The 19508-nt window shown below is 51.8% G+C and overlaps 6 protein-coding genes across 6 annotated transcripts; 3 read left to right on the forward strand and 3 right to left on the reverse strand.

The window, feature by feature from the left end:
* Positions 1-3293: 3293 nt before the first annotated feature.
* On the reverse strand, positions 3294-7039 carry CC1G_06265 (hypothetical protein; the record flags this gene model as incomplete). The annotated part of the gene is made up of 6 exons (XM_001836128.2): positions 3294-4438; positions 4501-4606; positions 4776-5374; positions 5433-5478; positions 5534-6583; positions 6632-7039. 6 exons carry the CDS (start codon positions 7037-7039, stop codon positions 3294-3296), a joined length of 3354 nt encoding a protein of 1117 aa, XP_001836180.2.
* A 236-nt stretch (positions 7040-7275) lies between these two features.
* CC1G_06267 (beta-NAP protein) lies at positions 7276-10362 on the reverse strand (the record flags this gene model as incomplete). Its single annotated transcript, XM_001836130.2, has 6 exons — positions 7276-8125; positions 8174-8624; positions 8684-9011; positions 9069-9639; positions 9691-10037; positions 10096-10362. The coding sequence occupies 6 exons, from the start codon at positions 10360-10362 to the stop codon at positions 7276-7278; spliced, it is 2814 nt and encodes a 937-aa protein (XP_001836182.2).
* A 392-nt stretch (positions 10363-10754) lies between these two features.
* Positions 10755-11105, forward strand: CC1G_14387 (hypothetical protein; the record flags this gene model as incomplete). The annotated part of the gene is made up of 1 exon (XM_002911344.1): positions 10755-11105. One exon carries the CDS (start codon positions 10755-10757, stop codon positions 11103-11105), a length of 351 nt encoding a protein of 116 aa, XP_002911390.1.
* A 221-nt stretch (positions 11106-11326) lies between these two features.
* On the forward strand, positions 11327-13828 carry CC1G_06268 (hypothetical protein; the record flags this gene model as incomplete). The annotated part of the gene is made up of 3 exons (XM_001836131.1): positions 11327-11819; positions 11873-12925; positions 12981-13828. The coding sequence occupies 3 exons, from the start codon at positions 11327-11329 to the stop codon at positions 13826-13828; spliced, it is 2394 nt and encodes a 797-aa protein (XP_001836183.1).
* A 594-nt stretch (positions 13829-14422) lies between these two features.
* On the forward strand, positions 14423-16585 carry CC1G_06269 (hypothetical protein; the record flags this gene model as incomplete). The annotated part of the gene is made up of 5 exons (XM_001836132.2): positions 14423-14822; positions 14879-14926; positions 14984-16015; positions 16080-16475; positions 16533-16585. The coding sequence occupies exons 1-5, from the start codon at positions 14456-14458 to the stop codon at positions 16583-16585; spliced, it is 1896 nt and encodes a 631-aa protein (XP_001836184.1). The 5' UTR covers positions 14423-14455.
* CC1G_06270 (membrane protein) lies at positions 16585-18740 on the reverse strand. The gene is made up of 10 exons (XM_001836133.2): positions 18680-18740; positions 18516-18627; positions 18397-18458; positions 18206-18340; positions 18046-18149; positions 17246-17995; positions 17085-17184; positions 16967-17031; positions 16767-16904; positions 16585-16705 (listed from the first exon to the last, which is right to left on the reverse strand). The coding sequence occupies exons 4-10, from the start codon at positions 18302-18304 to the stop codon at positions 16690-16692; spliced, it is 1272 nt and encodes a 423-aa protein (XP_001836185.1). The 5' UTR covers positions 18305-18340; positions 18397-18458; positions 18516-18627; positions 18680-18740; the 3' UTR covers positions 16585-16689.
* Between the last annotated feature and the right edge of the window lie 768 nt (positions 18741-19508).

Below are 19508 nucleotides of genomic sequence, written 5' to 3' on the forward strand. Positions count from 1 at the left end.
GATGGGGAACATGGAAGGAGAACCTTAGGAAGACGCGCGTCAATTGCAAGCCCAGGCTTCCGGCGCCTATCCCTTGTACATTTGTGCAGCTTGCTGAGATATATACAAGTTCCACTGAAACGGCATTGGAGCAGCAGTCCACTCGGAAGGAATGAGGAACATCTCCTTCCTGCCATCGTTCCTACCTTCTCGATAAAGTCTAATTGGTGCTGATTCTCGTCACAAAATAGGTAAATTTCCACACTTCAAATAAGCAAAGCGGGAGACATATGTGGATAAGAGGCCCCACTTGCCAACAATTTCCAATCTACAGCGTGTTTCGGTTCCTCTTCTGCCCACGACTAGACCTCGCTCATGTCGGCCATTATGGGCGTTTAGCTCTGAGGCCATTCAAAGTGAGTACAGCCTTGTGGGACTGCGGACAGTTGAAATGACACGACATTGAATCATTACGCCGATACGCGCGAGGAAGATGGCAGATCGAGTCGCCCGGAGCTACCAAGACGCGCGAGTCATACTTCGATCGGTATTATACGATGAGGCACTAGCTTGGCAAACGTCGGGCATCACCAATCAATTCGGGCTGGGCGAGGAGAGGCGGCGGGGTGGCCTCCGTGCACTGAGAGAATATCTGAGAATATGAGGGGATATGCGACCCCGTACCGGCATTTCCAGATGGTAAACCCAAGGTAAGTCTGGGGAGGGTCCTGGGGACGTCGTTCTCGTTAGAAAGTCCCGGACACTAGCTGGTGGGATACCGCTGTTGCACTGTTTGGTGGCTCAGTACCATTGCTCAGACATGTTGCGATTGACCTCAGCAACACGTATGGGAGTGCATTGGGAGCTGGAATCTCGGGGTACAAGATGATGGATGTCAATGATGGGGAACACACCGCCGACGCGCGAGTTGCTCCCGTTGCACTCCACTTTCCTGAATCTTCGCAAGTAGCATTGAAGTAAAGCACTAACCGAAACTGCAGAGAGAAGTAAGTCCAATTAGGACGCCGCTTCCCTAAGAAGCTTGGAACATTGTGTGTTCAAGTTGGCACAGCACACCGCCGCTCAAGTCACCAGAGTCAGCAAGAGCAGCGCGTACAATGTCAATTGGGGGGTCTGGTATACCACTGATTCTCTAATTACCTAGTGATTGCAAGCCTCAAGGGGGACTCGAAGACCCTAGGCGAGCCGACCGCATCAGCGTCGCCGCCGTACAGGCTCCTTTCGGAGGCTGTTCCCAGGATCGTAGAATACCGATCGAACGATACCACAAGACGCGCTTCCGAAAGTCCGCCATTACCGAAGATAGGCGCTCATCACAATATCCGCACACCAAGTAACTTCCGGACAGCCGGGAGTTTATGCACTTCTTTCGTACGTCAAATCGTAACGTCCTTCCCCCCTGCCATTACCTGGCCTATGGCCTACGTCGACCACCGTCTCACACACAAACCCACCCCACACTCAAATCCTTCAATTCGCCGTCCACATTTTTAACACATTCAACACGTGTTGTGCGAGGTTTTTCCATGTCCTTCGATGAAAGAAAGCAAATGATGACTATGTGGCAAAAGCATGTCGCATGTATACGTACATTCCACCCTTCCTAGGACAGCCTTCCAACTCTAAAGCGCCCCACCACACGATACGATCACGATACGGACACCCTTCCCATGGTTCCATATCCGCCATTTAACCTTCTAGTCCCCAAGAAGCAGGACTTCCAGACTTTCCCCGGAAACTGCCCAGTTCCCAGCACCCATAAACTACTCTTCACTGGCTATCCAATTCCGATCTGGACTTCTAGCTCATTACAAAAAAACGTACAACACGCAAAACTCGCTTCTATCTCTGCCTTCCTCGTACTAAACCTTGATTTCCGAGCGCCTCTGGTAGCAAAAGGAGGGTCATTTTTTGCATCACGAGGTGGGAAGGTCGCTCGAGAAAGGAATCTATGTACTTATCTTGAGTCTTGACTATGATTTCTCGTTTCAAGTTCAAGGACACGAGTTCCTTTGGCATTGCCTACTGGAGGACGGGGATCACAACGTGCCTGATCTCATGACATGGTGTACCCTGCACATACCCTATTTTGCATCCGAACATACACCCTGCGAGAGGCAACTCTGACTATCGATGGCGTCGGCGGTACATCTCGGTACCACGAAAGACATCCAGAACCAACACAGAGGTACTCTAGCCAATCCCATCTTTTCTTCCTCTCTTCTCGAAGCACACATCTTCGCCCTTCACCAATTCACATACCCTGCCACCAGATCACCCTCCACAAACCTAAAAATCTACCATCCACCAGAACCAACCCGCACCGAAATAGATTTAATGACAACGCTAATCCGCAGAGGCTAGTCATCCGCGAGATTTCGACGACATTTGTCCTCTCGAGTCTCGAACCTCGTACCTGCAATCACAATCCACACCGCACCGAGTCTTCATTGAATGTCCAACAAGCTCGAGACATCATTCAGAGGGTATTTCAACACATTCCATATAGAAACTACATACCCAGCCCTCAACCGCACTTAGAAGGCAATGCTTCACACCATCACCCTGAATAAAAGAAACGTGTAGATGGGGACGGAAACACGTTGGAGCACAGTGAAGGTCACCGTACTCCCGGAACTCGAATTCCCAATTGAAACATGAACATTGCGGAATAGAGTGGACGACTGTATCTGAACAGCATGCTGCGATCAAGTGATAGGCAAAGAGGGCCGACGGAGACGCGCCTCAGAAGACCTGCGTCGGAGATGAGAAAACCAAGAGGAAAGGGGATGCAGGGAAGCCCAAGGCCAGTGAGATAGCCGCATTGCTTTTATACCTATACAAATGTCAGGTCGTACATAGGATATGTGTTGGTAGTTGGGTCATTTTATTTGCGAGAGAAGAAACAAGTGCCGAGAGAAATAAGATGAAAGTTGAACATGAGGCAAGAAACCAGATCGACACGAAGCAACGTCAAAAAGGTGGGAACAGAAAATCCAAACATCGGCTCGTGGACCAAGTGAGTACGAGGTAATTAGCAGTGGTAAGGTAAAGCTGTCCTTAGTAACACCATGGAAGGAGGATGAAATAAATGAAATGTCGAATCAACCGAGATTAATAGTGATGGTACATCGTAAGTAGAACATCGTGAACGAGAAATAAGAGGGGAATCAATGCGCAGGGGAGATGGTACACAATGCTGGAGACGACGGAAATGTAGAGAAGACGAACAAGAGAAAAGGAGAAAATAGAGGCAAGAAAGGGAAAATGGGCAGCATACCTGCCCATCAGCGTCACCGATGACGGGCCAAGAAGCTAGAATGATGTCCGTGAGTGGACGCAGTAGTCGGTGGAGGATGCAACTGTATTGGTTGCTGCATCTGCTGAACGGTGCTCGTAGATCCACTACCACCATTTCTATGATGAAGATATGAAGCATGTTGGACATGATCCGGAGTAGGGGCATAGGCTCTCGTAGGTGGCGGATGAAGTGAAGATGGTCGTGGAGTATTTGTTTGCTGTTGCTGCTGCTGCTGCTGTAATCGATGATTATTGTTGTTATTGGAACTCGTCCGGTGTTGCTGTTGACTTGACGAACTCGAAGTGCTAGTCGGCGGAGGCGGGATCTGCACGCTCGACATCCACGGCGATTGCTGAGGACCCCCGTGGCCCTGATTTCCACTCCCGGAATTTCTCGAATTAACACTCGAAGCAGTCGTCGGAGGTGGGATGTGTTGCTGTTGCTGCTGGTGATGATGATGTCCGTTCATTATCGAGTGATAACTCGTGGCCGTAACCTGCTGGCCTGCTCTTCCTCCTAGATTCACACTTCCAACGGCTGTTGTAGGAGGGGGTATATTCGAATTTTGTGACGGCGGTGGGGGTGGTGCAGAAGTATGAGACTGGTTTTGTTGGTGATTTTCGCTGTTCGACGAGGACGAGGCGGGCTGCGACGGCGCGTCAATATTCATCGGCCCCGGTCCACTGTTATTGTTGTCGCCAGAAGACGATGAAGATTGTGGTGGCAGCGGAGGCGGCGGGGCTGAAATCATCTGCACCAAAAATGCCCCTGTATGATGCGTCTGCACAGGTGCAACTCCTCCTCCAACACCAGGACCAGAAATATCGACGACCATTGAATCCACCGCTCCTTTACCCAACTTGCTCCTCGGCTTCCCATCAATCCCAATCCCATTCATAACGGGAGTCGAATGCACTGATGCGCTTGTTCCATTAGTATAATTAGTCGTCTGGTTGTTGTTGTTCGCATTTCCTGAGCTCGAAGAGCCAGGCTGGTTGTCGTTCGAACTCGTGTTAGCGCTGGCAGAGGCATTCGCCGCATTCTCGGCAGCTCGTGCGCTTGCTCGCAGCGTATCCATATCGATGTCGGCACCACTCTCCCCATTCTTGTTCTTCCTCCGCATCATCTTGGCATAATCTTCCGAAATAAAAGAGTCAGTTATTCCCTTCTTAGGAAAGAATAAGAATAGAGACACTTACGAAGGCCACAAGCATTGCATAGCGTCCTCGCTCCATCAGGACCTCTTCTCCACTCGGGAGTCTCCCGAATATTACACGAGTGACACTTGCCAGGAGGGGTAGCGCGCTAGTCGTAGTATGTTATCGGCGTTTAGAAAAAAAGACGATACCGTAATTCCGCGTTGCGTCCACAAAAGACCCAAAGCCACGGAATGGAAGCGAAAAGAGCGCAAACGGAAAATCAGCTTTGACGTCCACAACAACGAATCACCAAGTGTTAACGAAACAAGACTCACGCTCCTCTTCCGATATTTACTCTTCGTCCCAGCACCTCCCGCACCGCCAGCTCCAGAAGCAGCCGAGGCAGCTGCAGCCGCAGTGCTGGTCGCCCTCTTGGTCCTAATCATCTCCATGTCTTGTTCAGCCGTCGTTGTGCCTGTAGGCGCGGGCGTAGGCGGCTGCAAAACTCCACCTGCAGCACCGTTGATCGCACCGCCCCCATTGACGTTGTTAGCACCTTTATCATTCGAAGTCGAAGTTCCTCCATAGTCATCAACGGAGCCTTCGCCAGGCCCGTTATCCTGCGACATATCTTCCCAAGGGCGTTTGGGTGGCCGAACATCATCCGGAGAAGTCTGACCTCCAGTCTGCCCTGGTCCCTGAGTGCTGAGTTGATTTAGAGTGTGGTGTGGGGATAACTGGGCATGAGGGGGAGGTGGTATCATTGAAGGAATCGGTGTTGGTATCTGGCCCGGAGTAGGACCACCCAGACCGTTCAGCCTCTTGAAGTCTTCTAGCAACTTTACCACTGTCCTCGCTCTCTGTGACATCTCTGAGAGTTCGCTAGGATTAGGTTCGGCATGCTGTGTGTGGGGCACCGTTTGCTGCAGATGCGCTACAATGATCGCCTTTAGTTCAGTTGACACAAACTAAATAAGTGGATAAACGCGCACCGTATCGATTCGCAAACGCATATAAAGCCGTACATTGTTTATAGATCTTTTACAAAAAATGAGTAAAACGTCATTTCGCTGAGAAAATTCCAAATACTGACCTCTGAGAGAGTCGCGCCGCGTTCCGGTTCTGCAAGATTCACGGTCGCGCTTGCAGGTGTCGGCGGAGGATGATACAAATGCGCATGTTGCGTTGCACTCGGCGGAGGAGGGATATTTGATGGAGGAGGCGGGGGTATACTCTGTTGGGCCGCAGGGTGCGGAGTATGTGATGGATGTGAATGAGAAGACGAGGAAGGATGATGATGGCTCGATGAAGGTAAAGGTGGAGGGGGCGGGAGAGAGGACGAAGCAGGCGGCGGCGGTGGAGGTGGATGGGAAGCTGGTGGAGGATGGGAGGTCGGTGGGGGTAATGATTGGTGCAGAGGCTGATGGTGATGAGGGGGATGCCTATTCGCGTCAACGCTTGTCGGGATCAAAGGCGTCGTGCGACTAGCAAAGGTCGGCGGGGGCGGCTGGGCCTGGCCCTGGCCCTGGTGTTGGTGGTTGTGGTGTTGTTGCTGGTGGTGATGGTGTTGCTGATGATGGACAGGTGGTTGGTGAAGCGGGTGATGAGTCGGGTGTGGGTGATGCTGGGGCGGCGGGGGCGGGTGTTGGGGAGGCTGTCCTTGATGCGGATGATGATGGTTCATATGCTGCTGATGCTGGTGAAGCGCGCTACTCCCAGGCTGTGGTGGAGGTGGTGGCCCTGGAGGAGGCAAATTTTGTGAAGGCCCTCCCATTTGTTGGCCTTGTTGCCCATGCTGCTGAGGATTCCAGTGTCCCTGTGGTGGAGGAGGTGCAGAAGGAGGCCCAGGAGAAGGATACGGGTTCGACGCAGCATTGTTTGCAGACGGCCTCAGTGGTTGCAAATACTGCTGGTACGCGGCTGCATAACTCGATACGGGGACAGGCTGGTGAGCTACCTGCGGGGCAGAGCTCGGCGGCGGTGGAGGCGGAGGCTGCTGTTGCTGTTGCGGCTGCGGTTGTTGCTGCTGGTGTTGTTGGACTGTCTGTTGCTGCTGGTGTTGCTGGTGCTGTTGGTGATGTTGTTGTTGCTGCTGTTGCTGCTGGTTTTGTTGAGGATAGGAAGCGTACTGTGGTGGATAGTTCTGCTTCCAATTAAAACAAAGTATTCTGTTGAGATACGTCAATCATACCCTAGCTATTCTTGGTCTTTTCGTTTGAGCAGGTGAACGAGGCGTTTCGTTTTGTTGAATCTGGGCCGACAAAGGTATCCCTGGGTGCACATAGCCTGCATTGTCGCGTTTTGGTGGGAGAGCATCCTGCGGTGGCGTGTGCTGTTGGTGCTGGTGACTATGCGTCCGTGTCGCTGGAGCTCCCCAGGACTGTTGTTGCTGTTGCTGCTGCTGCTGCTGTTGGTGCGGGTGTTGGTGCCCTACGACTCCTGGCTGTGCCTGAAGTTGTTGCTGGGCTAGCTGCTGGGCCTGTAGCTGCCGTTGCTGCTGTTCCTGCGGGTATGCAAAGTTGAGCTCGCGGATTGACGGTAGTCGTGGAGGGTCATTTGTTGAATATCTCTGAGCCGTTGGATAATGCGTCGAAGCCATGCTCGTCACAGAAACGAAATCGTTTTGAGATCTATCGGTGAGCGACCCACCGAGATCGGAGTTTAAAATGCATTTGGCCTTGAGTTCGGCGAATCGGCGATTTCGTCTGAGATTCCACACGTGTTCAACGAACCACTCTTCTGGGTCAGAAATCCAGATCCAATTAGCCTCTATTTACTCCAATTGGGAGCCAAGGCGATAACAGTGAACGATCCACTCAGATAGTAAGGAAAACATTAGCGTCTAATTAGCCCTGCCTCCTCCTCACTTTCCTCCTCACTTTCCTCCTCTTCGCTTTCCTCTTCATCCTCGCTTTCCTCTGCTTCTTCACCCTCTTCATCCTCTTCACCCGGTTCTTCGCTCTCCTCCCCTTCGTCCTCCTCCTCTTCGTCCTCCTCCTCTTCGTCCTCCTCACTGCTACTACTCTCAGCATAAAATGCATCCAAATCCTTCCACTTCTTCTTTTCTTCACTCTGTCCGAACCCAGGGGTCCCAGGCGCTGAACCCGAGGCAACAGACACACTTGCAGATCCAGACGGCGAAGGATTCGTGCCGGAGAAATTCGTCGGTACGAGGACAACCTTTCCTTGTCCTCCATGCCCACCTGCTCTCGCACCCATCCCACCACTCCCAATCCCTCCGGAACCCAGAGCAGTGACTTCAGGTCTTCCAGAAACATACTGATCGTCTTCCGAATCCCTCAAACTACTCTCCACACCCTTCTCCATCCACTCCGGCACGTCTTCGTCGACAAAATACCTTGTACCAGTCCCAGAACCATACTCTTCCTCCTTCTCTTCTTCCTCCTCCAGCTCGAACGACCGAGAGTAGCCAGGACCAGGAGAGAACATCCTCACACTACCCACCAATCCCTCCTCTTTACCCCATTTCTCATCCACCGAGACATCCTTCCCTTCAAACAACACGACCTTCACTTGTTCTCTCCTCAACACCACGCCACCCTCCCGTTCCCTCCGTTCCCAAGCATCCCCATCTTCATCCTCATCATCCGGAGCGTAATAGTCACTTCCCAGGAGCGTCTTGACAACACCCCTCACCAATCCCCATACTATCCTCGTTCGATCCCTGACATCATAGTTCAAATCATACCTCGCCAACCCATGTATGACATACTTGACCAACAGCCCCAACTTTCTCTGCTTCTCCTTCTGCTGCTGCATCTCTGGCGTTAACGTTTCCTGGCCGTCAACCAACACTGGTGAGACAGGTTTCGGCAGGACAGCCAACTTGCCCGCTAGAGTTACAAGCTGCAGCTTGACAATCGGTTCCTCCGACGCGAACGACTTGGCTCCCTTCCTCAACACATCCGGTGCCCAATCAACAATCCCATCGATCCCATTCGTGCCTCCTTCTCCTGCAGCAGCATACTGTCCGACCAACCACACGATACAAGCCCGAGCTTCTGCGTGCTTGATATCGTCAAACTTCCTCGCCAGATGATTGACAATCGAAAGTGCTCCCATCTGCCCGCCTGCACTCCAACCATGTCCCGTCCTAAGTTGATCCACGAGTTGGATATGAACGAGCTCCTTGAGGACCTGAACCGCATTGTTGACAACCACGTCTACACGTAGGACACAATGTAAGGTATCTCAGAAGGCAAAGAAATAGAAATCCACATACCATACGGACTCGCAATCATCCCTACAAGTTTCTCCAAGCACGTCTTTGCTACCTCTCCTCCATCCAGTCTCCCCACAACCCTGGCAAGAACCCCAATACCCTTGATCGCATCTCCCACAACCTCGTCATTCGTATCATCCGCATACGACTCGAGCTCGCGCAGTATCACGGGCCAGAGATCGTGAATGTGATCATTACTTGTCGTCTCTGATGTTGACATTGATGGGGTAACGAGATTGAGTAGCACACGGATCTTGTCTTTCTTGAGTGGTAAAGAATCACTAGACATGCGGATGAAGAATCGAGCATGGAACGGGGCGAAAAGTGGCTAGCCAGAAACATTCGTTAGCGCCGACCATATACCAACAATTAAGATCCTACTCACAGCAACAGCCCCGTCACTCGTAAGACCTCTCACATAGCGCACAGTCGTCCTCTCCATCCCACCTCCAACACCATTCACAAACCTCAACAGGGGGTTCACAAATTTAACCCACTTCCTCCTCGGGGCAAGATAGTAGAACACCCTCGTGGCAGCAACCACCACCGCGGGGTTCCTCGACTGGAACGTAGGCTCCACCGAATCGAAAAGCAATTGAAGGTCCTTGTCAATCTCTTCTTCATCTTCTTCATTCCCTTTGGTACCCTTCCCTTCTGGTGTTTGCTCCCTTGAACCCGTCTTTCTCGATACCCGAGGCTTTGCCAACATCGCCCTCGCATAGCGCACCAACAACCGCATCACTTCCACTTGGCCCCACTCATCCACATCTATCAACACCTTGCACAGTTTTCTGTAGTGTTTATGGATCAAACTGAGGCGCTCGATGTCGGGTCCTGGACATAGCGTATTAAACGCGTATACAGTTGCACCGATACAGAGCGGGGAGAAGGCAGAAGGCGAAAGGAGGGTCTGCGTCAAGATCGGGAGAAGGGTAGGCAGATGACTTGGATCCAACCTATGTTTCTAGATCAGCTTTCTGCACCATGCGCAGCATAATACCACTCACTGGAAACATTTAACAACCCCGAGCGCTGCTACCTTCCTCACATACGCGCTCCTGTCTGCAGCACACTTTCCAATCCCAAGCACCACCACCCCTCCCACCATTGGGACTCTCATCCCGCTCAGCACCCTCAACGCCATCGCCCTAATCACCGGGTTCGGATCTGAGCTCAAGTCCTTCTGGAACGTATTAATCGACAACAGGGCAAGATCAGGGTCGTAAGGCGAGTGGTGGAGCAGGTAGATGTACGTCAGCTTGCGTATTTCGAGCGAGGGAGAGGCGACGAGCTTGACGACTTGCGGGAAAAAGGTGAGGGTCAGGGACGATGGTGGATGGGATTTGCTCGTGAGCTGCGTGTATTGGACTGACATTAGACTAGTCCCTAAGGCGAGGCTGAAAGGTACTCACAGCCAACAACCGTCTCAACGCATCCAATTTCTCCCTCTCACTCCCGCTCTCCAACTGTCGTTTGATACTCGCCGTCAACTTGGCCCTCTCCTCCGCCGTACCCACTCCCATCCCCACATTGTCCAAATAACTCGCACTCGAACTCCCCCCAACGACACCTCGCACAGCAGCAAGCTCCCGCGCCTGCTCAGAAAGCGATTCCTGTATCCGTGTACCGAGTCGCGTGGCGTTGGTGGTTAAAGTTTGCAGATACTGATTCGTGGACATCCCGTCTGAGTATGACTGATACAGTCTGTGCCTTCACTGTCGTCGTTCTGGAAACCTGTCGTCGTCGGTGGTCGTAGCAACGCAAAACACCTGGGTACTATTGACTCGCCCGCAGCCGTCGAGTTTGTACCACGAGTTTGAGATACAAAGATCGATTTCGATAGTACACGTCAAGACGTCGTCCGAGAACTGGGGAATCACACAACTGTATCGTGTCGTCGTCCCTCGTCCCAGATCCCCTATGCCTGTTCGTTCCTCTCCGGGGCTGTTCCCTCTTGCCTGATGCAATCGACCGTTGCCGACTCCAACACAAGAAGTTGTGAAAATTGAGCAGACCGAAGGTCGTCGCAGTCGTCGTAGTCGTAAAGCTGCAGCGCAGTCAATAATCTAAGATGGTGTTGGCACCAGAAGAAGATCCTGTCCCACCTCCGCGCGCTTCGTGCAGCGATGACGGATTCCCAAACCCACCGTGGAATTTGTCCGATGCAGCACAAGTGATGGATTCGAACGAAATGGAGGAGGCAGAAGAAAGAACGATCGCTGCAACAAGATCTAACCACGACTCGGAGATTGGCCCCGATGATCTCAGGTCCCGCTACCGTCTCTGGAAGCTGCAACTCAAAATCCGAGATATGATCATCGCCAAGACTCTGAATGGGACTGGAACGGAATGGACCTACGAACACCAACACAAAAGTATCCGAAATTTCGCTTATTCTCAAGACGTCGTAACTATTAAGTAGCACCTGCTAAATGGAAACATATTGGAATCCGTGTGGTGTAAACGAATCTTCGGCGGTTATCGAGACAAACAGGGGATGTGATAGTAGTGGATCAGGGAGCTCGGGAGAAACGCCTTAGGACAGTTCACAACAGTATATCTGAGTACGACTCGTCTCATCCCTCCTCTCTCTCTGCTTCTTTCCTTCCTCTTTACCACCACCCAGTAGACAACACATACAACATGCATTCCACCGAGTCATCGCAGGACATCTCCCACCAAGTCCACCACCGCGAGACAACCCCAGTTAACCCTCAAAACCCAACTTTCGATTCTCCTCCGATGACGACTCCCCCAAAGATGGAGGGTCTCCTCTCCCAAAGTCGACCTGAATCCCCTCGTATCAAATCTTTGAAGGAGGTGACGACAAACATGCCCAAGATGACACAGGCTACCTCGACGGGTGCAGTCTCCCAACGAGGATCTATCGTCATATCCTCCAACGATCCTCCCACTGCCGACAGTCCAGATTTAGCACGGTCCAAGTCCCATCACAAATCGCGCTTCCACGTACATGTACCCCATGTACATATGCCCCACTTCTTCAAGCACCACAGTCACAAATCCGACACCAACAAATCCGAATACTGGCCCAGAACGCTGAGCGTGGCTGTTGGCGCACCCAAAGCTCAGCCCACTGGCATCTCCCCTTCAGTTTCAAGCAAGCTCCGGCAAGGTGAACCTTCTAATACTGACCCGCTCTCCATGTTCTTAACCCCTTCACTACAGAAATCAAAGCACCTGACCACGATACCTTGCAACCACCCATTGTCGCCGAAGCCTCTTCCTCCTACTTTCCACCCGCAGCCTCAAGCACCGGTGTGGCCACAACGTCATCTACCTCGTCCATCCACAGCTCCCCTGTTTCAATTCCCATCCCAAAACCGGTTCCTGACCTCGACGGGGTGGGCGAAATTCTGCCTCGTGACACTAGCCTCGTTCCTTCCGCTAAAGAGAGCATCCGGACGGCCGCGTCTTCCGGATCCTCCAATGCCTCGACCGTCGACACCGATGGGACAGGAATTGGATCCACCTCCACGTCTGTAACTTCATATGATTCCGCCTCTTCTTCGCCCATGAACCAAAAACCTCATCATGACCACGCGGGTCCACCCAGCACATTCCAAGCTGCAATGGGACGCGGCCTAAACGCAAACGAGGTCGTACCTTCCTCCTCCCTGAACCCTCTCCCCAGTGACACCACCGACCCACTCGTCGAAGTCTCCCTCCCCGAAGCTTCCTCCCTTCCTGACATCAATGAAACAGAGGTTGCTCTACCTGAGCCCCAAAGCTTCTTCCCAGGCTCAGCCTCCAAAGAGATCCCTCCAGGCGAGGACCCCCTCAAGAAATGGAGTTTCAGCTTCATCTCGAGCAACAAATCCAAGCTCGATCTGAAGACAAAGCGAAGCCCAAAGTCAGGCACTGCTAACACCTCCCATACTTCCACCCCCAGTCCTCGGTCACTTATAATTCCGTTGACTGCCGTCGCCAAGACGGCTAAGTCTACCGACGAAAAATCCAGTCCAACTCTCGAGACCACTCCAACCGCGAAGCTCAAGGGACATGACGCCACGAAACCTTCTAGTATGCGAGGCCGCGTGCGGGACATGAATGTCCACGGACCAACTCTCTGGTATCGAATGAGTCAACCACACACCGACCAGGACGTTGCCGAATTCCTCCTCGGTGTCGACCTGAAGGAAGAAAATGCGCGCAGAAAGCAGGAAAACGCGGAAAAACATAAATCATGGGCCCAGAAGAACCGGATTGAGAAGGAGGAAGGTGAATCGCAATTATTTTGGCTAGAGGCGCGCATATTGACACATCGACTGAATAGCGAAAAACGCAAAGTTGATGGAGAGAATCCGGAAGAGAGAGGAGAAGGAAGCGAGAGAAGAGATGCTTCGTATTCAAGATGAAGCACGCGTTGGCTCTTCGGCGGCTTCCTCGAGGGACACTAACCCTGAAAACCCCGAATTAGAAAGAGTCGAGACGGTCACCCAAAAGTTCGTCGTCGTAGAGGAGGAGCAGGGTGTGAAGATCACGAGAGAGGACAAGGTCGAAGTCACCTCAGGGCCTGTCTCCACCACCATCATCCATGAAGGCGGAACGGAAAGAGAGTCCAAGTTGGTCATCGTGGAGGAGCTCCAAGGTGTGTCAGACGAGGTTCGGGACGACGAACGGAAGGTCACCGTTACCGACCTCACCGACCATATGAAGCTGGTTGGGGTTTTCCCCGTTTCTGCTTCCAAGGCCTCCCCCGACGCTCCGCCTCTCCCAACCGCCAACGCCAACCTTCCACCCGAGACCAGGGCCCTCGTAACAGCCCTTAAGTCTGAGCTCTTCGGCCTCCAACGCGCCCACAAGTCCCAGGTCCTCTCTCACGCACACGCTCTCACCGCACACAAGAAGGTCGAATCTGAGCACTCCAAGCTGCAGACCACGTTCAACCAAAAACAGGCCGTGTGCGCGGATCTTCAGAGGCAATTAAATGAGCTCGAGGGTGAGTTGAAGGCGGCGCAAGAGAATTTGCTCGGAAAGCAAAAGACTACGCAAGAGACTTGGGGCCTGATGGAAGAGAAGAAGGTAGAACTGGAGAAGGTTGTGAGCGAGTCAGGCCTGAGGGATGTTTCTGAGCCCGTTGGTTTGGGACTGGTCGATGAAGTTGAGAAAGACTTGGCTTAGATAGATAGCCTTCTAGAAACCCTGCATTAAGTTGGGAAGCCGGGGAATTGTCGTCGTCGCGAAATATAAGATATTGCATTAAGTCAGGTCGAGGAGGCATTGTGCGGGCAGTTGTATAGGGTCGAAGCTGGTGATACCAGGAATGTGTATCACGCAACAGTGCTGACGCTTGAATCTTTACCGGTCCTGATCGAGTCGAAGCTGTGATGTAAATCGTATAAGTCAAAGGCGAAATTGAAAACTCGCGTCGACAAATCGTGTGCGAAGGCTTCCGAGTCTAACACATACAAACAGGTGTAGTTGACCTCACGTCCCCCCAACGGAGAACCTCTTTTAAGCCTCGGATTGCGAATTACCTTTAAATTATAATACATTGCCTGTTCCAACGCATCTCCTCTGCAGTCCTTCCTCTGGGTGTGTCCAGGCTCCTTGCGAGCCTGCTTACGCGTCGATAATTCGAAACATTGGCGTGTTTGATGGCAATAATAATCAGGGGCAGAAGTTCCCTAACCTAGACTTATCCCCGAACGCCATCATTGACCCAGCACGATTTTCGGTTGACCAAGTGTTGCTCCTGACCCCGAAGAGCATTCCCTCCAGCCCACTTCGCACCCCGACCTAACCAAAATGGGGAAATCAGAAGCTATGGAACGTCTCGAATGCCTTCATGAAGATTTCAAGAGCCTCCAGGAAGAGCTTCCAGACCGCATGGAGGATGTAGAGACTCAATCCCAGGAAGGCGAAGTCAAGGATGAATACATCGAGATCCTGTCCGAATTTACTGCTATCATTGAAGTCGCAGAAGAGGAGAAAGCTGAAGACCTCGAAGCCATCATACAAAAGGCGGACGATATCTTCAGCGAGGCGATTGCATTCGCCGACGCGAATGATAACGACCATTCCGCAATCCAGCTGTTCTACGCGATGCATTCCTTCGCTCATAACGACGAAACCCGACCATTGCTCTGTCACGAGCGTAAAGAAAATACAGTCTGTACGTCCAAAACCAAAGTCTGCAATTGCCGTGACCAACAGGAATCTCCCATTCAGCCCATTACTTCAGCAACTCGGTCATGAAGGATTTCTTCTCGTTCTTCCGTGAGTGCAGCAGTATAAACTGAATCGTCCTCACTCAGAGAGGGGCCAAATTTTTAGAAATAGATCCCGAGCGCATTGCTGAAGCAAAGAAAAAGTTCAGACTTCCGCCGTCGTGGAAAACCACGCTTCGGCCTCATCCGCGCTCAAACCCTTGTGCCAGGTTTACCGACAAAGTGGTGGAAACATCACTCCCTGGTAACGTTCCGCGCGCCAACTTTGTCTTCCAGGCTCGGTGCGAAGTACAGCCTACCGACATAAACCAACCCTCCGGAGTCTGCATCTCAAATGACGGAAAGGGTTTTGTAACCTCGACTTTTGGAGGATGGAAGCGAAGAGACCCGTATATCAGGTATCACTCCTTCGTTGGCGGACGCGGAACGTTCTCCGTTGGGCTAGGAAACCTCACGGAAACATGCTTCGATCACGACAAGTTCCTCATCGCTGCTGGGGATTGGGACAGAATCAAAACCTACATTCGCCGTGGAGAAGAAGACAAGGCCAAGATGCGTCCTCTTCACACCATGGCCTCCAAAGACTACACGGGTGCCATGTCCTTCCTCCCCAACAACCGACTGGCAAGGTGCGGAAAGGGCCAACTGGCAATCTGGAATCTCGACGACCTGCCGACGCATGGCCCCTCTGGCAAGGATATCATTGGTTCAGGAATCGACGAGGACGACCTGAACACATGGAGAATGACTGAAGACGTCGAGCGTTCTTCGGGGTCTCAACACCACACAACGCAACCCCTCGCCTGGACAGACCACATCATCAAGAAATGGCATCCTCACCCTTCACAGACTAATGTGATGCTTTGCGCCAGTGACCCCAAAGACTCAAAGCAGTATCGCTGCCATGCGATCGACATCGAGAACGAGGGAAAGATCGTTGCTCGCTATCTCGGTATTGGAGGGGCGGTAGATTCGTTTGCGACCAGCAGGGGCGATCCCAACGTCTTTGCAGTCTCTTCAGACGATGGGTACACCAGACTTTATGATACTCGGCGACCATTGCCCGTAGTGACTATCAAGGCACCTGAAGTAGATTCAATGCGCACCGCCGCGCTATGTCACCCTGACGGACACCCTTGTAAGTTCTTCATCCAATTTTAATCACAGCACCGCGCACTGCGGCTGACGGACGACTCGTGTAGTCCTTTTCATCGGCAGTGATAAAGAGGAATGCATCAGGCTCTGGGATCTTCGCGCGAGGATCCCGGTTTACGAATTAGCCACTGGCAATAACTCCGTGGTGGCAATGACCTGGAACGACGAAGCGAACGAACTCTACGCTATCACCGAATGGGTATACAGTGATCGACACGAAGGTCCTGACGGATACCGAGTTGGAAAGGTACCCCCTCCCCAGTCGAACACGGAGGGCGATAACGAAGATGATGATATGGAGGATGAAGAAGAGGACGAAGAGGAAGATCCAGATCCTTACAATAAATGGGTAAAAGACGAATGGGAAAGGATGTGGCCAGCGAGGGCATTCCACGCCGAGAATTATTTTGGCCACACCTTCGACATGGGATGCCATGCAGTCCGTCAGTTATTTCAACTTCCTATCATTCGCATCCTAGTATTCTCACGTATGCCTTCAGTTCGCTACCGATTCACTGAGAATCCTGATCCTCAAGCTCTTCCTGCCTGGTGAAGAACCCAACAAATTTAGGCCAAGCCGAGGCCGGTACGTTGAATCATGGTACACGAGTAGAAAAGCAATAAGAGAAAATTACATAGTCCTTGAATATAGCGATACTAATAGTCCCCGAAGCTGTGAAAATACATATGTCAGCCAACAAAGACCGACCTCCAAACAGATATCCGACACTCACCGATCAGGGAGGAGAACGGGAGCCATAAGACTCCAGATATAGAGGAGCATACAGACCCAGCTCGAGACGATCCTCATCCACATGGCCGATTCGGAGCGCCCGATATACACGCTGTTATCTGACTTGGATACAACATTCCTGAAAGGAAATCATTTGATGAGTACAGGCTTAGAGGAAGGAAGATGACAGAAGACACGCACCAATCAGTCAACAGCATCGCGACATACATCGATGCGATGCAGAATATGATATGGAACCACGAATACTAAGCTAGCGCGTCAGTTGATGCTCAATGAGGGGGTGGGGGTGGTGTCGCACGTTATAACGAGTTCCAGTCTTCTCATCATCTCGCTCTTCGCCAACAACATCTTCTTCGTCATCGTCGTCAAATTCGTTCAATGCAGAAGCGGGGATGGCACTAAAATGAATCGTTCAAAACATGTTAGGACTGTCAAATCAAGGAACAGATGTTCACTCACCCAGCTTCTACTGCAGCCAAAAGCGCTTGGTATCGAGGGGAATCTGTCCGTCCAGGCTGTGTGGTAACATAGTTCATCTCAGAATGTCCCTCGTCATCGCTGGCCAACTGAATCTTCCCGTCCTTCTTGCCCTTGCCGACAAGCGCGCGACTCTGGGTGGCAGCCCGGGTTGTGGAATAAGCGATGGCAAGGAAGGTGAAGATACCTCCGAGAATCAACACCGCATTCCGCGTTCCCTTGCCGTCTCTGAGGGGATTACACTTCGCAGTCTCGTGGGTGTGGTTCGTGACAGCCGAAACGACGAGGTATGTGCAGTACGCAGCAACCATCGATGATTGAGCAAGGCCAGAACGGGGATTGTATTCTTGGACGGTGGGATGGACACACATGATGGTGATGATGATGCACAGGGCGAGGTTGAAGGAGATGAAGAAGCGATTGAGGGTGCATCCAGAACCCGCGAAGAATCCGTACAGTAGGCCGGTCAATGTGATGGTGAAGGCATACATGGCAGCTGTTGACCCAATCAAAATCCACTGCCAGAGGTTGGACGAGGAGTATTCCCAGTTCTCTAAGCATGTTTCCGACCATGAGTGGGCGAAATCAACGAGTAGGACCAAGCCGAGGAGGATGAATATTGTGGCGCCAATCAGGGAGACGTAGTTGCCCCAGAACATGAAGAATCCGTTGGGAATGAAGAACGAGACGACGATGAGGATGATCCATAGGAGGACTTTGGGACCCCACCAACTGCGGGAGACTTTAGGGCCTGTCATACAGTTGAGCTTAATGACACGCACCCGTTCTGTATTTCCGAGCGCTTCTCCTTTGTGCTCTTGATCCCTACCAACAAGGCGCTGAGAATAAGATGGAAGAGACTGAGTGCGAAGCAGATGCGATGGACCTGACAGAAGTGATGGATGTGTGGGAGATTTATATACCCAAAGGAGGACCACATACTGCAAGGACCCCGAAGCATTTCCCCTCTTCCTCACAATCCATCTTGATGTAGTCCATACTCCACTTCTTGATGAGTTTGACAACTGCGTCTGTCTTCATTATCCAAGCTAGGATAGAATTTAAGGAGAATATAATCTATGAACGTTCTGTGTGAGCTCTGCGACCATGCTGCCCATTGTCATGGCACATACAGCAAATCCAACTCGAGTCGCGATCGAAGAGTTACAGTTGCAGGACTTGAAGAACATGGAAGCTGAGTGAATCGACGTTTAGGTCATTCCGACCACGAGAGAGACTTCAGTTTACTTACCTGCAGTAGACGTGCAACAAAATGCAACTCCCGCCAGACAAGAGCTTGCTATGGTCGTCAGACCGCCCGCAATGGGCAGGGACATTAACAGCCCCATTGCTTCCGTTTAAAGCTGGCACTATTCAGGCGCTTGTCTCTCTCAGAGCATGAGGGGATATACACACCTATTAGTGTCTGTAAGATAAATGCAATGCGATACTGTGGTAGTTGCGTAGATAATAGGAGTCTGCAAAGGTGGTTGTGGTTGGAGGACAACGACGACACCGACGGCGCAGTAGCTTGATGTAACCCTAACCCCTTTCCCATTCCTTTCAGTCCGCCATTTGACGCCGAGGCAACGCCGAGGACCAGCTTTGTCAGTGACGTCTACCTTCGCAAGGCAACGACATTCCCGCAAATCTTCTCTTCTGTGACTTTCTACGCAGTCAACACTTCTATATCCAGAGAATGGTCACCTGGACTCCCTTTTTGATGGTGATTCTAGCCTGACCAGATTTTAATCGCCTTCGACGACATTCACAGGCCACAGCATTCAGCAAAAGCACCTCCCGTTATCACTTCAACTGGCGCTCATAACTAGAGGGCCTTGGCGACCTACATCTAGCCGTGGCGATTGCCCAGTGTACCCTTCTGTCCAGTCTGTTGCGGGTGTTATTATTGTATAATCTGTTGCCACCGTGATGATCATGGCATGTAGATGGAATCGAACATGGAAGCCTAGGGAATCATCCTCCCTGCTCGTGGGCCTACCCTGCCAACCTCGCCCGTACTATGTGCAGATAAAAATGCCGGCCGTTCGATCGAACGACGCCCACCACTACCCCAGGTGGCATTCCGCCAAACTCTGAAGGCAGGACTCGAAGTGTTTTCTCTCCTTGTTCTTGATTCTCATTGACCTCGGATTCGTCGGGATGGAGCAGGGCTCCATTCCACCGGAAATTGACTATCGAGCCCTGTATGTCTCACCGCCATGATGACAATGCAAAGATGGCT

Source organism: Coprinopsis cinerea, assembly GCF_000182895.1.
Source record: "Coprinopsis cinerea okayama7#130 chromosome 4 map unlocalized cont3.4, whole genome shotgun sequence".
NCBI classification, from domain to species: Eukaryota; Fungi; Basidiomycota; class Agaricomycetes; order Agaricales; family Psathyrellaceae; genus Coprinopsis; species Coprinopsis cinerea.